We start from the raw sequence: 16,123 nt of genomic DNA, 5'->3' as shown, positions 1-16,123 counted from the left end.
CTTTTGCACTCTGTCCACCATTGGTTTTTCAGGGTCCTTGTTTTATGTTGTATTTTTGCCTTGGCCTTGGCATGTTCTTTTCTCTTCATTGTGCAATTAATATTGCTTTGCCAGGCCCTAAAGGCTTTCTTTTTTTCCCTTAGTCAAGCATTCAGTTTCTACGTGGTTCTCATCAAACCAGTCCTGATGCTTCTTGGTCCGGTAACCAATGGTTTCACCATAAGCTCCAAAGATGGCATTTTTCAATAGACAGTGTTCTTTCATATCTTCAGGGTGTACTGTTGGCACCTTCCTTTGGAGTGCTGCCTGGAAGTCACTTTGTTTGATGGGGTCCTTCAAGCCTTGTTCATTGATCTTTTGTTGGATCTGTTTCCTCTGACTTCTCTCTTTGGGGACAGTCCTAATCATCACTGTGGATTGAACAAGGCAGTAATCGGTCCAGCAGTCATCAGCACTGGTCATTGCATGTGCGAGAAGAATATCATGCCAATCCTGTGTATAGACGATGACAGTCTCCGAGGTGCCAGTTCTTCAATCAAGGATGTTGCCATGCGGTCTTAAATTTGTTTTACCGGTGGAATGGTGTTTGTGATGACAAGCTTGTGTTCCACACATTCTGTAAGGAGGAGCGCTCCATTGGAGTTGCTGTTGCTAACACCTTCTTTCCCAGTGGTAGTCTACCAGAGATCCGTGTCTCTTCTGACCCTGGCATTGAAATCCCTCAAAAGAAAAATCTTGTCGTCTTTGGGTATGTCTTTCAGGACTGTGTCCAGTTGGGTGTAGAACTTCTCCTTCACGTCATCTGTGGCGTCCAGGGTTGGTGCATAAGCATTGATGATAGTTGCCTGTTGGTTTTTGGCAAGCTTCAAGCGGGGAGTCATGAGATGCTCATTGATGCTGACAGGGACTTCAGATAGGATCTTTGTCAGTTCGTTTTTGATGGCAAATCCTACTTCATGAATTTGTTTTTCTTCCCTCCACCTTCTTCTCTTAGCTGTCCATCTTGTGGTCTACATGTTTCTGCCATTGCAGTGATATCAATGTTGAATCATCAAAGCTCACAGGCAATAATTCCTGTGTGTCTTTTGGGTCGCTCACTGTCTGGGTTGTCCATTAGAGTCTGAATATTCCATGTTCCAAAGTTTACTGTGCAATTTTGACCACATGGAGATGAAGCCACTGGACACGGCTATCCAGTCAGCGGGGATTGAGGTGCACTATGTTTAGGGCCCTTTTTCTAGCCCTCTCCCCATGGGGGTGAGCAGAGTGGATTCTAAATAGGACTGCTCAGTCATGGATGCAGCAGCCAAACTGTTCTACGACCTCAGTCCTCAAAATGGAACAACCGATGCATACGTTCACTGCCTAGATGCTGGTGCATGATTAAAAGCTTCCAGATTTCGCAATCCTGCTCCCATCACCATTTGCCAGTCATGGTAGGGCTTGAGTTTAGAAGAGTAGTACACAGAGGAAAATGTCTGTGTGTGACTTTAATGTTGGGGGGCTGTTGCACAGCAGCCACCACACAATTCTTGATGGATAGAAAGCTCAGGTCCAATGGCACGGGATCCACAAAAGCTGGCAGTCTCCTGTCTGCTGCAGCCTTCATCCACCTTCACAGCCATTGTAGCATTACCCTTGCTATCCTCCACCTGTTCCGACATTAAGGACTTTTAGGATCATTCTTTGTCTGGACCCTCCCCCTTGATCTTGCAGCCCTGGGTGACCCTGCTAAGAGCACGAGACTCTCTGTGGCATTGCTCTCAGGTTCACTGGAGGAATACACAAGCCTATTCACCACAAGAAGGTGATGATCTGCACAGTAGGGACATAACAATGTTAGACCAGTGAGAATGCAGCACAACTCACAATTGGAAATGGGTAAAACAGCATGAACTTCAAAGTTACAATCCAGACTGTCAGATCTTTAAAGTTATTTTATCTTAAGTTTTGGGCAGAAATCTGAGTGTCAGTATACCGTACCATGATGCTAGCTATTTGTTTTGCTGCTCCAGAGCTTTTTGTAGTGGTCTGCATTCAAGAGAATGTCCTTGATGCAGCAAAGTTGCTTTGGAGGAATAGCCAAACGGGAGAGGAGATAACTGTTTCCCTTGTAGTCTATAAGAACTTAACTGTCTTTGGTCTGTTTTTAGATCCTTAGTGGCTTTGTCCCTGATCTTAGCCATGCTTCTCTTCAAACCTGCGCCAATTTACATCTTAGATGAAGTGGATGCCGCCCTTGATCTTTCTCACACACAGAACATTGGACAGATGCTTCGCACTCACTTCAGACATTCCCAGGTATGTTCATGCAAATAACTGTTAGTGTAGTTCATTACTTTCAGAGAGCATGACTATACAGCTGGAGAAGTGTAAGGTATTCTCCATTTACAGGGCTTTTTTTCCGGTGGCGCATTCTGCCACTTTTTTTCCCAGCACCATTTTTAAAAGGCGCTGCTCTGCCTCTGGCTCCCTGCCTGCAGAGGAAAGACCAGGAGTCCATTTAATTGGTTTAAGGTAGACTGTCACTGGCACAGTTTGAAAGCTCTGAACATACTTGTGCTATCAGTATCTGTGAAGTTTTTTTTGGCTAAAGGGTTAAGCAAAGCAGCCAGATTACTGTGAAACAAATGGAGTAGACCCACCCAAGCAAAGGGGAAAGGACTGAAGAAGAGAGAGCTAAGTGCCCTTTCCAACTATAAGGGAGGAGGCTCACCTGTATCTGTCAGGAACAGGTTGTTCATAGTTTGATCTGAAATGAAGGGTCCTTGTTCAGTATCAGGGACATACTGGGGGGTGGCAAATACATGGTCTTATCGTGTGTGAGAGAGAGAGAGAGAGAGAGTGGGCAGGGGAGGTGATAGGGTGTCAGAGAACATTCAGAATGTTTCTGGAGAACTAGTGTCCAAGACAATAGCCAATTAGGCTAAATGGAGCAATTATCTAAACTGCTGCTTTTAGAGACACTCTCCATACCTGCTAGGGACTTTATGAAATCCTTATCATTTTAAAATCTGTCTTTTTGAATTCAGATTAAGGGTTTCATGCTGTGGCAATATTTATTTTTTTCTTTAGTTCATTGTGGTATCCTTGAAGGATGGGATGTTCAACAATGCAAATGTCCTCTACAAGACCAAGTTTATAGATGGTGTATCCACAGTGGCAAGATATACGCAGGCACAGAATGGAACTAATAAAACTGCACAGAAAAAAGCTGACAAAGCAAAACAGAAAAATAGACCCAGACCCTATCTGGATGCTTGAAGGGAGAACTCCACCTGCATTTTCTATTGGAATATCGCAGGCTTCTTGTCTTTACTTTGAAGAAACTACAAAGGCCATTATAAAAGTACAGTCCTAAAAAAAAAACTAAAAAGTGACCCTGAGGGAATTGGTGAATACGCTGGCCAGTTTTATTCTATATATTCTATAACTGTAATTCATATTTAAATTCCCATTATGCTTGCTTTTCTAAAGAGGAACCTGTACTGAATATGCATTCACTTTTAATTTTCCACTTCTAGACACTTCCTCTGTTTTATATAACTTACCCTCCTTTTTTGTTTCACACCTGACTTTCTAACTGTCCTTTTCCTTCAGGTAAAGCATTGTCATTGTATTGGCTGAAGTCAACCAAGAAGCTCTGCATTGTCGGGCTCTTTGTTAGTCCCATACACAAGTCAATGCTTTCCTCCTATTTTTAAAATTTTATTTTCTTTCTATCATGATTCCTTAAATGAGAAGCAGGTTCTTGTATGCTGACATCATGTAAATGTGTGTGAAATTTCAATAAGAGAATAGGGACTGCAGACTAAATGCTTACAGAAGTTCTTATATTTTGTATCAAAAGGCAATTGAAAATATTTGAGCTGCTTCCTAAAGAATACAATATAAAAATGAAATGCCTGTGTTTCTACATGCTTTTAAAAAAGCAAAGGGGTAACATCTTACCCCTCTAAGCTCTGACTTTGGTATAGTTGATTATTGTTGTTTTAATATTTTGTACTGTCAATAAATGGTATTAGCTCAAATATGAAGCCTAACTTCACTTTGGTTTCTTCTCTCACCTTATAAGTAACCACTTAACTGAGTGGTATGTGATTAGTATCAGGCAGGTTTTAATTAAGCTTGAAGTACTTGATTAACCTCAAGACTAATCTGAAGCAGTCAGTTATGTAGTGCACAGCATCAGTAACTAGATAAATTTAAGCAAGAACAAAGGGAAAAATACTCTGCAATAACTTTTTGTTCTGGATGAAGCATTTCAGGTAACCTGCTGACCCTCATCAGAATTCTTCAGATGACAAACTGCTTAAAAGAGTCACAGAGAAGTATCCAGGTTAGTCTGTATCTTCACAAAACAAACAAGCAGTCCTGTAGCACTTCAAAGTAACAAAAATAATTTGTGAGGTGATGAGCTTTTATGGAACAGACCCACTTCTTCAAATCTGGAAATTTTTCCAGATCTGAAGGAGTAGGTCTACCCATGAAAGTTCATCACCTAATAATTTTTTTGTTAAAGTGCTACAGGACTGCTTGTTTGTTTGTTTTTGTGTAAAAAAAAAAAAAAAAAAAAAACAAACAAAAAAACGGCATTACTTCCATCAAAACTTACCTAAGACCTAGTGGTTTTCTTCTAAATCCATTAAAGTTGTTTCTAGAGTTTTCAGCTTTTTGTGTGGAGATGCTGGATCTAGACAGTTCAGTACATTTGTTTCCTTGCAGTGGACAAATTCTCTTGTTCTACGGGAAACAGAACTGCGAAAAACCAGATGAGCCAGTGTATCAGTCCCAGTGGTGATTACTTCCAACTGGATATGGTGTCAGTAGGCAGTGCATCTTCAACAGTGCAGTACTTAGCCGCAAGAAATTTTGACCTTTTTACAGATGTTTTCATTGCTCCTGAAATCCCAGTTTGCCTCCAGTTGGGCCCTAATTTGGTTTCTCAATAGTTCCATTATACTGATCATTGTTTTATTTAGTGAGTGGAGTTGCTCCCAATTACCTGTGTGTAGAAAAGGAGCCTCCACCTGCATATTAAACCTGTTCCTGTCCAGGTGAATTGCAGTAGCTTAGTTCTACAGCAGAGGCTTAATCTTTTTGAATAGTGCAAACCATTTCTAGCCCCAGCTACTTCATCTCCTGTAACCAATCCTTGATTCACTGTGTGATAGAGGTTGCTTTTTCATCTGTCACTTAATTTGTATAATCATAAGTGGTTCCAACACTAAAAATCAGTAGTTTGTGTTTAACCATGTTGATGACTTTTGACCCGAGGACTCCATCCTGTCTCCCCCGCCCCGCCCCGCACAGTGTGACTATTGGAACTGTATCCATTCAAATATTCCTGTCTTTGGTATGAGTTCCACTTCAGATTCTCACCAAGGAATCTTTAGGCAGCTGTGAGTGATGTCAGCTTGCTGCTGTCTGTCCCACAGGCAGCAAGAGCATTGGTTCTCTTTCAGCCTTTGCAGAGGACTGTTGAATCAGCACCTGCCGGAGGAGGAAGGAGCAACACAGTCCTTCAGGTCAGATCTTCGTATTTGAGTTTACTTACCTGTTATCCACTGGCCAAAGTTTCCTAGCTGGGGTCTGGGCTTTTCTGGGACAAGTCAGCGTATTGCTATTTCTTTAATGTTCTTCATTGTTTTGTTGCTTTCTTTCCCATTTCTTCCCAAATGTACTCAATCCATAATACAAAGCATCTCCATGTTATTTGAGGAAGGGATAACCAGAACCTGAGGTTAACTGCAGGTGATAGACCATTTGGAGAAATGGGTCTGCCTCTTCAGCATGAGACATTTGGTCAGACATCACCTTGCTAAACAACATAATTTCTGATTTTAAGTTCCCTGTGCTAACATCTTCACGCCCTCAACTTTCTAGTTTTTGGGTGCAGTTCAGAGGGATACAGAGTTCTCACTCAAAGGAGTAGGAAAGGAACTGTTTGAAATGCTTAATGAGCTAGAGCTAGAAGGTGATTGACATGGAACAAAGGACATCACTGACTGCAAGACTGGCAAAGGAAGCAGGAGCTGCCTCATTAAAGACAGGCATCAGTCTCTGGAGAGAGCAAGGAATAATCCTGCACTAACTGGTACCATAAAAAGATGTCATCTGGTATTCCCTCTATTTTTTCCATCTTTGTGGAATTTTTTTAATGTGCACCAGCTGTAGAAACAAAAACCCTAACAGGTGCATTTGAATCTGAGTGGCTGCCCAAGCGCACAGCTTAGAGAGAACACTGCTGCCATTTTGTTCCTTTCAAAGTTACTCTGTAGAATTAACTACAAAACAGGGATTTAGGTGCTGTAGTACAGTACTACACATTGATGTTACAATGTTTTGGTGCCTTGGAAAACACAGAACCCATGCTGCAATCCACAAACTAGTGTTAACAGCCCAGGTTCTTTATACAGTGACTCATGACAACTGCCTTAGAATGCAAGCCACAAAAGCCAGTAGACTAACCAGGAACCTACTCACATTTGTGTTGCTTATGACAATGGTGCGGCCTGACGTGTCATAGAATCATAGAACACCAGCACCGGAAGGGGCCTTGAGAGGCCATCGAGTCCAGTCCCCTGCCCCGACGGCAGGACCGACCACTATTTACACCATCCCTGATAGACATCTATCTAATCTGTTCTTAAATATCTCCAGCGAGGGAGATTCCACAACCTCCCTTGGCAACTTATTCCAGTACTTGACCACCCTGACAGTTAGGAACTTTTTCCTAATGTCCAACCTAAACTTCCCTTGCTGCAGCTTAAGTCCATTGCCTCTTGTTCTCTCCTCAGAGGCCAAGAACAAGTTTTCTCCCTCCTCCTTATGACACCCTTTAAGATATCTGAAAACCGCTATCATGTCCCCCCTCAATCTTCTCTTTTTCCAAGCTAAACAAGCCCAATTCTTTCAGCCTTTCTTCATAAGTCATGTTCTCCAGACCTTTTATGATTCTAGTTGCTCTTCTCTGGACCTTCTCTAATTTCTCCACATCTTTCTTGAATTGGGGTGCCCAGAACTGGATGCAATATTCCAGCTGAGGCCTAACCAGTGCAGAGTAGAGCGGAAGAATGATTTCTCGTGTCTTGTTCACAACCCACCTGCTAATGCATCCCAGAATCATGTTTGCTTTTTTTTGCAACAGCATCACGCTGTTGACTCATATTTAACTTGTGATCTACTAGAACCCCTAGATCCCGTTCTGCTGTAACTCCTTCCTAGACAGTCTTTTCCCATTCTGTGTGTGTGAAACAGATTATTCCTTCCTAAGTGCAGCACCTTACATTTATCTTTATTAAACTTCATCCTGTTTACTTCAGACCATTTCTCCAATTTATCTAGATCATTCTGAATTATGACCCTATCCTCCAAGGTAGTTGCAACCTCTCCCAGCTTGGTATCATCTTAATAAGCGTACTTTCTATGCCAATATCCAAATCATTAATGAAGATATTGAACAGAACTGGTCCCAAAACAGACCCCTGCGGAACCCCACTTGTTATGCTTTTCCAACAGGACTGAGCACCATTAACTACTACTCTCTGGGTATGATTAGCCAGCCAGTTATGCACCCACCTTATTGCAGCCCCATTTAAGTTGGACTTGCCTAGTTTGTCGATAAGAATATTATGTGAGACCGTATCAAATGCTTTACTAAAGTCTAGGTATACCACATCCACTGCTTCTCCCTTATCTACGAGTCTTGTTATCATGTCAAAAAGAGCTATCAGGTTGGTTTGACATGATTTGATTTTTTTACAAAACCATGCTGGCTGTTCCCTATCACTTTACTACCATGCTGCAATCCACAAACTAGTGTTAACAGCCCAGGTTCTTTATACAGTGACTCATGACAACTGCCTTAGAATGCAGGCCACAAAAGCCAGTAGACTAACCAGGAACCTACTCACACTTGTGTGTTGCTTATGACAATGGTGCGGCCTGATGTGTCATAGAACCATAGAACACTAGGACCAGAAGGGGCCTCGAGAGGCCATGGAGTCCAGTCCCCTGCCCCAACAGCAGGACCGACCACTATCTACACGATCCCTTGAATATATCCAGGTTGAAGAAAGGTGTCCAGCTCTGGTTAGTGAACCACATCTGAGAACCCACCACCTGATCGAGGCGTTGCTGCTATTTGGCCTTAAGAGTTTTAGCTCAGCAGTTGAGTGGGGCTTTGAGAGATCCCCCTTCTCTGCCAGAGGGGAAGTAAGTATTTGAAAAGGTGGCTCTCACCTTGCAGCAGTGTTGTCCACTGAGCTATGGGATGATCTGATGTAGTGTACCCTCAACCTCCTCTGCTGAAGCAGTTCCAGTCCACATCACCCACTCTGGCTCCCTTGAAGACAGACTGAACAAAATACCTGTTCAGTTTGCTGGGTTGCTTTCTGAAGCAGCAGAGCTTTTTAGAATGTATTATGTTCAACTTGTACTTTACAGGAGTGAGTGGGTGTGGTGATGCTGTGAATGCAGTTGAGGTACTTTTTCAGTAGCAACACACGTCAGAGGCCATCAGAACTCTTGCAGTGCCATGTGGTAACTGTACTTCACCAAAGCTGAGATGCCCACTGTGTGCTTTTCTGGGAGGGGTCCATGTGTTTTGGTGTGTCTGATAAACAGCTGAGATGGCTGAACACTGCAAATAGTTTAGTTATGCACTAAGCAACATCATAGCCCAGTCTTGCCTTTGGCTGCCATGCAACCCTGGAAATGGCTGTAAATGCAGCCTATACTAACAGGCAGTGACCTGGCACAAAACTTTTTTCAAATAAAACCTTAATCGTCTACAGACATTGGGAGTAGCTGACAGCTCAGACAGTAGCTTGAATTCCTCCTCAACTGAGGGGATTGTGTATGCATTCTAATCACACATGATTAGCACTAATGACCACTGTGAAGGTTTGAGTGCTGGATACTTGAAATTGACACAGAGGAAAAAAATTACCAGTTGCTTTCCAAGGACAGGTCATGCACCTTTATTTAATGTTACCTTTTTGGTAAGTGGGAGAGTTTTTCTTTGTCAGCCCATTTACATACTTCAACAGCCACATACAGAGTGCAATGAATTTGATGGAGACCTTGCAAGGTTTGAAAACTTTTCTCACTATACATCCATTTAAGCAACAGCTTGCAGAGTAGAATGAGTGCTAGTGTCCAACTTGCACACTTCACTCTTGGTATACAAAGCAGCATTGCAGCAGCACAAGAAATGCCCATATTGGGCATAGTACAGTGTGTTTTACATAGTGCAATCACGTTCAGAGGAAAAACTCTAGGAAGGCCACTTTTTTTCTGTCAAGTTTTCAAATGACAATTGGGGGGGGGGGGGGGCGGAATTCAAGAATCAAACCTTTGTTTAAACATATCAATTTCTGTGCAGGTAGAGTCTGTGTATAGGCACATGCTTTAAAAGCATTCTGAATCCAGACTTTTAATCATTAAAAACATATTGCTTGAGGCATCAGTTTCTCTTATACCATCTCCAGCTTCATCATAATCCTGGCCCCAGTTGTTAATCCAGATGTCAATGGAATTTCTAGAACATGTTCTGTGTGGTATAAACCCCTAGTGGAAAAAACATTTGTTATGGCAGTTAATGCAGTTGTTCTATCTATGGCTGCATTAGTCTTTGATACCACCTCACAAGACACCTGTCAATCAAGGTCTAAGAGTCTTGGAGTGCTTGGTTTACTGGAACTGTGGATATGAAAAAGAACAAGTCAGCTGTATAACTAATACAACAGAGCAACACATTCTCATCTTGTACAAAAATGATCTCTTGTGGGGATATTTCATGGAAGGCAAGTTTGGTTTGTGAAATGGTACCATCTTATGCAAATGATTTGTCCAATAAGCTTTTAAAATTTTACAGATGTGCTTGGCAATCCAAAGAACATAAATGAACGGCAACACTCTGCCACTAAGTGGTAGATCAAATGTGTTAGCACCAGCTCTCAGCACTGAGGGACTGCCTAATGTGTACTATGACAATGCCTGCTGAGGCTTTCAGATTCAAATGCCATTAGGAAAAATGTCTTCTCTCATCACTTACTGAAGTTTACTGATCAGGTGGGTATAGCCTACACTGCCCCTTGCCTTAGGTACATCCATTTAAGATACTACAGGAGCAAAACCATTGCATGTGAAATAGCACAGACCTGAGGAAAAAGTAGATACTGAACACCCAATCCTGAATGTGCCAGCAGCACAGAACACTGCTTGTTGGCAAGCTTATTTGAAAGATTCCTTTCCCCAAGTAGATTAAGTTTGAAGGGAAAGCTTAACAAAAATGCAAAGCCTTCCTTTGCTGAAGTCCATGGCTGTGAGGTTGCCAATACTTTGATTTTATTTCACAATCAGCAATGTTCTAGTCACATGAAGGTTACAGCAATCAGTTCACATTTCTAAAGGCTGTTGCCACAGCATCCAGGTTTATGCCTTTTGTCTGAGAGGAGAAAGGGGGGGGCCAGGGCAGTGTGGCCATCTAATCATATAGAATTTTTACTCCATGTTAATGCAGATATGGTCTGTCTTTCTTAGTGCAAATTAAAAGTATTTGCTAGAAATCAGTATGAGCTGGCGACTGAGAAATGATACAGATTATTCGGTTTGTTACAAACATTGAGAAGTCTAAATTGTTACAGCTTTCCAAAGCAGGGACAGAGTTACAAACATGAAAAAACCCCTACTACTATAAAAATTTCCATCATGGCAAACTGAACACTGGAAAACATTTTCTAGAAAAAGGGTTTTTTTTGTTTTTTTTTTTGCTACAGTTAAGGAGTGTCATGCAAAACAACTGAGAAGAGCAGTGTACTTTCTTATATATCCAAACCACCTCAGTCCTGGACAGCCCATTAAAGTGCTCTTTCGTGTGCATACTTGTCATATAATTTGGGAGCTGAGATCTATTGGGGTGAAGAGGGGCATCGATTTGCTAAATCCACTCTGAAGTCAGAGATAAAGGAAATAAGTCAACAGTACTCCGCCTTTCCCATTTCACAGACAATGTGTGTGTGCGTGCCAGGGAGTAGCAGAAAAATGAAGTTCTAGGATGAAATCTTACCCAGGTAAAGTCAATGGAAGTGGAATTTCAACCCTGGATCTCTTGGAAAGACTAACAAAATTATTTAGGCATCAACTCTAAACCTCCACCTGCAAGACACAGTGAAGTGAAAGTAAGCATTTAAACTTCCCAGGACTCTTGGTTCTTCAGCCAGCTTCAACGACTCTTTAGAGAGGCAGCTGGGAGCTAGAGTAAATTAAGTTATAATCTTGGCTTATTTTAAGAGGAGGATGCTTCTTACCCTTAATACTACTTTTATGTGTCACACATTTATGTCTCCCAGGGCAGATATAATATATACTGATAAGTATTTTTTCGCACAACTTCAAAGTTGTTTACTAACCAGCTGCTTAAAACAGTAAAAATACAGTTAATGGGGAACAGACGTTAAGGCATTTTTTATTTTGGCCAAGGAATGATGCCTGCTACAGCTTCATCTTCATTTCCCCACTTGGTTTACGGATCACACTGCACTTGTGTTTGTTTTACACGGCACTTTGCTGTTGGTGTTTTACTATTTAGTCAAGGTTTTCAAGTGTTTTCTTCAATAAAGAGGCTTTCTCTTGCAGCTCAGGTCTGCTGTCCAATACCATGGTAGTAAGCGAGCCAATGAGGAGCTTTCTGCTTTCCAGTGGGAGGCTGTCCCATTGTTTAGACTCTGCATGAATAAAAGGAGACAAAGGTGCATTTTCACAGGAATACCAGAATGACCCAAAGTAACCAGGCCCCTGGACATCATGAAACAGGAACTTCTTTGAGTTCTATAATAGACCCAAATAACAATTCAGGTATGCAGCTGCTCAGGAATTTATGACCCATGGGGGCAAATTCAGTTTGCTTTATAGAGAAGCAAGTCCCACTAAGTTCAAAAGGACCTGTGCTCACTAATGCCAGACTAAATATGGTTCACAGTGCTCAGCCTGTGGGAAAGAAGGGATTGATTTCTCTCTCATAATTGGGCCAACCGAATTGTGGGGCAGCCAGTAGAGCATCAGGAAAAAGGAACACAGCGCCATTTAAGGAGACACATGGAGCTCGAACAGGAAGACAAAGGCTCAGAAGAGAAAGTTCACTAGGTGAAGAACAAGTATGGTCACATGGGACACTTGAAAGAATACACCAGTTCAGTCCTTAAAGAGGATGGCACCCCAAAGGGAGACAGAGGCTAAATTCAGTACAGAGGTTGCATTTCCACCTATACCTGCCCTGGACCAGCACAGACTGGCCAGAGCACAATGCAAAATCTGGTACCTTGAGTCTAGGATCGAGACAGACACAACCTTAGCACTCAGGCCTGTGCTTTCTCTAGCTAACTTTCCTTCTATAAGAAAAGGGGCATACCATGTATTCCCAGCCTCTGATTCATCCACAGCTTCTCCAAGCATAACTCAGTTTCTGCTTTCCATTTTTCCTGCCTCCACCCCATGTCAGCACTATCCTTCCAGAGGAGAAGGACTATGTGCAGATGGTCAACATTGCTCCTAAATCACACTGCAGAATAAATGCAGAGCATCACCTTCTCCACTCTTCTGGGCCTTAGGTCCACATACTGAGCTAGAGCCACAAAGACTGTGAGATAAGTAGACAAAAAACCTCACCTTTAAGTCTGGTGAGCAGCAGTTCTATCACAGACAATGCTTCTGTTCTGATGGAGGTGTAGCTCTTATTTTCTGTGGAGAAAAAACACATTCAAGGCACAATGGCACAAATGCAACATTAACCACGGGTTAGCAAGAAGTACTTTAGATTTTGTAGTACAGAACACTTTTCTCCATCACATATCCAGCCCAGTAATCCTCCACAGACAGTCAAGGATATTAACAGCACAGAGTCTGCAAATACACCGACTGTGCACAAGGCGTTATACAATCATCATGCACAACCTCGTGCAGTACCCCAAAGGCAATCATTCTGCATGTTAAAGAGGAACCGGAGACTACCAAAGTTGGTAAAATTGCAGTACAGTCTTATTGCCACATAGGAGCCCCTGAGAAACAACTCTTCATGGAGAGGAATCTCCTTTCGCCAAACCTGGGGCCTGGCAATGTTTCAAATAACCACGCAAGTATTTCCTAAACAAAATAGGATAGGAGGTCATGTTGCATGGGCCTTTACTGCCATTCATGTGCCTATAGTTCCCAGAGGTCAAGTTATCTCCCCATGACTGTATCTTGTACAACAGCTGCCCTGGTCCTCAACCCCTGGGATGCAATCTTTACCCATGCGCTGATGCCTTTAAGCCATGTGAAGGCTGGAGTAGCATTAAAGGGCATTAAGAGCTCTATATCTGTCCAGGGAACAATTCCCCCCATGCTAGCACAGCATAGTGTTCCTTCCTTGACCCTGGGGTTGGGACCAGGAGGGGTGTTGGAAGCATAACAGGACTGGGAGGGCATACATAGCCTCCTTTAAAGCACACACACTCAAACAAAGTTCCTGCAATCCAGCATCTCCCACAGCTCTAAGGGGTTATGGCTGGGTACTTTCCTCTATTTGGCAGGTCCTAGAGGGGTTTCACAGCTGGAATGCAGCATGTGCTGGCCATGCCCCGTCTTCCCCCTTACTGCCAGATCTCCTGCCTCCACCAATCCAGTTAACTGATAGTTCATTTACTCCCAGCCTTTTATCGTCCATTTCCCTTTTCAGGCCATAGCAAGTCTTTCCTCTGATCTCACGGCTCCCTCCCCTTCTTTCTGGGTGGAAGTCTGTGTAGCTTCAGTCCTGGGAGCATCTACTATAACACCTTCCTGCTGAGCACTTTTGCCTCCTGACCACCATGGTGCAGCAGCCACACAAGTACAAGTTTAGAATCACAGAACACTAGGACTGGAAGGGACCTCGAGAGGCCATTGAGTCCAGCCCCCTGCCCCAATGGCAGGACCAAGTACTGTCTAAACCATCCCTGATAGACATCTGTCTAACCTGTTCTTAAATATCTCCTGTGATGGAGATTCCACAACCTCCCTTGGCAATTTATTCCACTGTTTGACCACCCTGACAATTGGAACTTTTTCCTAATATCCAACCTAAACCTCCCTTGCTGCAGTTTAAGTCCATTGCCTCTTGTTCTAGCCTCAGAGGCAAAGAAGAACAAGTTTTCTCCTTCCTTATGACTCCCTTTCAGATACCTGAAAGCCGCAATCATGTCTCCCCTCAATCTTCTCTTTTCCAAACTAAACAAGCCAAATTCTTTCAGCCTTTTTTCATAGGTCACATTCTCTAGACCTTTAATCATCCTTGTTGCTCTTCTCTGGACCCTCTCTAGTTTCTCCACATCTTTTTTGAACTGCAGTGCCCAGAACTGGACACAATACTCCAGCTGAGGCCTAACCAGTGCACAGTAGAGCGGAAGAATGACTTCTCGTATCTTGTTCACAACACACCTGTTAATGCATCCCAGAATCATGTTTGCTTTTTTTGCAACAGCATCACACTGTTGAATCATATTTAGCTTGTGGTCCACTATAATCCCTAGATCCCTTTCTGCTGTAGTCGTTCCTAGACAGTCTCTCCCCATTTTGTATGTGTGAAACTGATTGTTCCTTCCTAAGTGGAGCACTTTGCATTTGTCCTTATTAAACTTCATCCTGTTTACCTCAGGCCATTTATCCAGATCATTTTGAATTATGACCCTATCCTCCAAAGCTGTTGCAAGCCCTCCCAACTTGGTATCATCTGCAAACTTAATAAGCGTACTTTCTATGCCAATATCTAAATCATTGATGAAGATATTGAACAGAACCGGTCCTAACACAGACCCCTGCGGAACCCCACTAGTTATACTTTTCCAGCAAGATTTGGTCTCAGTGGTGCTCTGTACGTGAGCAGCAGATGGCAAATTATTTCCAGTCAACCAGCCGTCATGCCTGTCTGGGCATGAGGCTCTGCGTCAGACACCAATGCTTATGCCCCCTCCCACCAAGCCGCTGTAACTCCAAGCCAAAAAGCCTGACCAGGAGATCCAGGCAGAAGAGAGGCTCTGTGGAGGACTTCATCCAGACAACCTGGGGTAAATATGGGGATGGGTCTTGAACTACTTTAGGGTTTATGTCCAGCCCTCCCCAGTAGGAGTTCGAGAAGAGTGATAAGGAGACCCTATCCCTGGCTTGAGAAGAACGGGGTGCTGAAGGAAAGTGTTTCCAGGGAGAAATTCCTCTGAGGTCTACCCAGCATGTTGTGTCTGGGTGCTCTCTGGCCACCACTGCCTGCAAAGTTTGCCAAGACAAAAAGGCCAGTGGGCATAAAAAGCAGCAGGAAGAGGTACAAAATAATCCAGGAGCCACTCCTCTGCCGGTTCAGACTCCCCCTCTGCCACTGAGGAAGGAGAGCTTTCAGGCAAATAAGTTCCTCCGTGCTCCTCCTTCAAAGACATAACCAGGGACAGGCTTGACACTGGTAAATGTATCAGTGACTACAACCTTTGGTTCAAGAACCAGAGGGAAGACAACCAGACGATGTCGCAGTAACCTCCCTAGCCAGGCACATGGTTATTCCTTAAGAAAGGGAATTCTTCCCTGAGGACCTGACAGACAGCAGAGGGGATATCGGGTTTTTTAATGCTGGATTTGTAAGCTTAAATTCATAACTTCACTAGACATGAAAAAAAAAAAAAAATCACAGGCAGAACAGAAACAGTGGATGCCTGGCTGATGACAACAATTTACAACCCACTGAATCATTCCCCACCCCACTTTTCTCTTTCACTCGCCATATGACTGGAAAGGTAGGTTAAAAATGGGCCACTTTTCCTGGAACGGTCCCCTGAAGTTAAAACAGTCTGTTCCATCTCATATTTAGCTGTGACATTTCCTAGATCGGAAGAAGAGCACTGTGTATGCGCAAAAGTTTCTCTCTCATCAGCAGAAGTTGGTCCAGTAACAGATATTACCCTCACGCACCCTGTCTCTCTCAAATCCTGTGACCAACATGGATAAAACAACACTGCACAGCAGGTTTTATAGAGCTTTGCAATGACTCATCTGATAGCAAGCAGCAGGAGGTGGTATGAGCAGGGCAGGCTGCACTGCAGCTCTCAACTGCTTCAGGAAC

The 16,123-nt window shown here is 43.1% G+C and overlaps 2 protein-coding genes across 3 annotated transcripts in view; one reads left to right on the top strand and one right to left on the bottom strand.

The window, feature by feature from the left end:
• Positions 1–3,855, top strand: part of SMC2 (structural maintenance of chromosomes 2) — a 40,822-nt gene extending 36,967 nt beyond the window's left edge. The window contains exons 24-25 of the mRNA XM_074994036.1: positions 2,154–2,301; positions 3,076–3,855. Coding sequence (XP_074850137.1) covers positions 2,154–2,301; positions 3,076–3,264 — 337 coding nt within the window. The 3' untranslated portion in view covers positions 3,265–3,855. The remainder of the gene's footprint in view (positions 1–2,153; positions 2,302–3,075) is intronic.
• A 5,101-nt stretch (positions 3,856–8,956) lies between these two features.
• ECPAS (Ecm29 proteasome adaptor and scaffold) overlaps positions 8,957–16,123 on the bottom strand; it is an 86,175-nt gene continuing 79,008 nt past the window's right edge. For both annotated transcript variants that reach the window (XM_074994686.1, XM_074994685.1), the window contains exons 48-49: positions 12,673–12,744; positions 8,957–11,732 (exon numbers count right to left, since the gene is read on the bottom strand). In XM_074994686.1, the coding sequence (XP_074850787.1) occupies positions 11,593–11,732; positions 12,673–12,744 (212 nt within the window). In that variant the 3' untranslated portion in view covers positions 8,957–11,592. The remainder of the gene's footprint in view (positions 11,733–12,672; positions 12,745–16,123) is intronic.

This window comes from Carettochelys insculpta, chromosome 5, assembly GCF_033958435.1.
Source record: "Carettochelys insculpta isolate YL-2023 chromosome 5, ASM3395843v1, whole genome shotgun sequence".
NCBI classification, from domain to species: Eukaryota; Metazoa; Chordata; order Testudines; family Carettochelyidae; genus Carettochelys; species Carettochelys insculpta.
The sequence above is the reverse complement of the archived record's forward strand: the minus strand, read 5'-3'. Positions and strand labels throughout refer to the sequence as shown.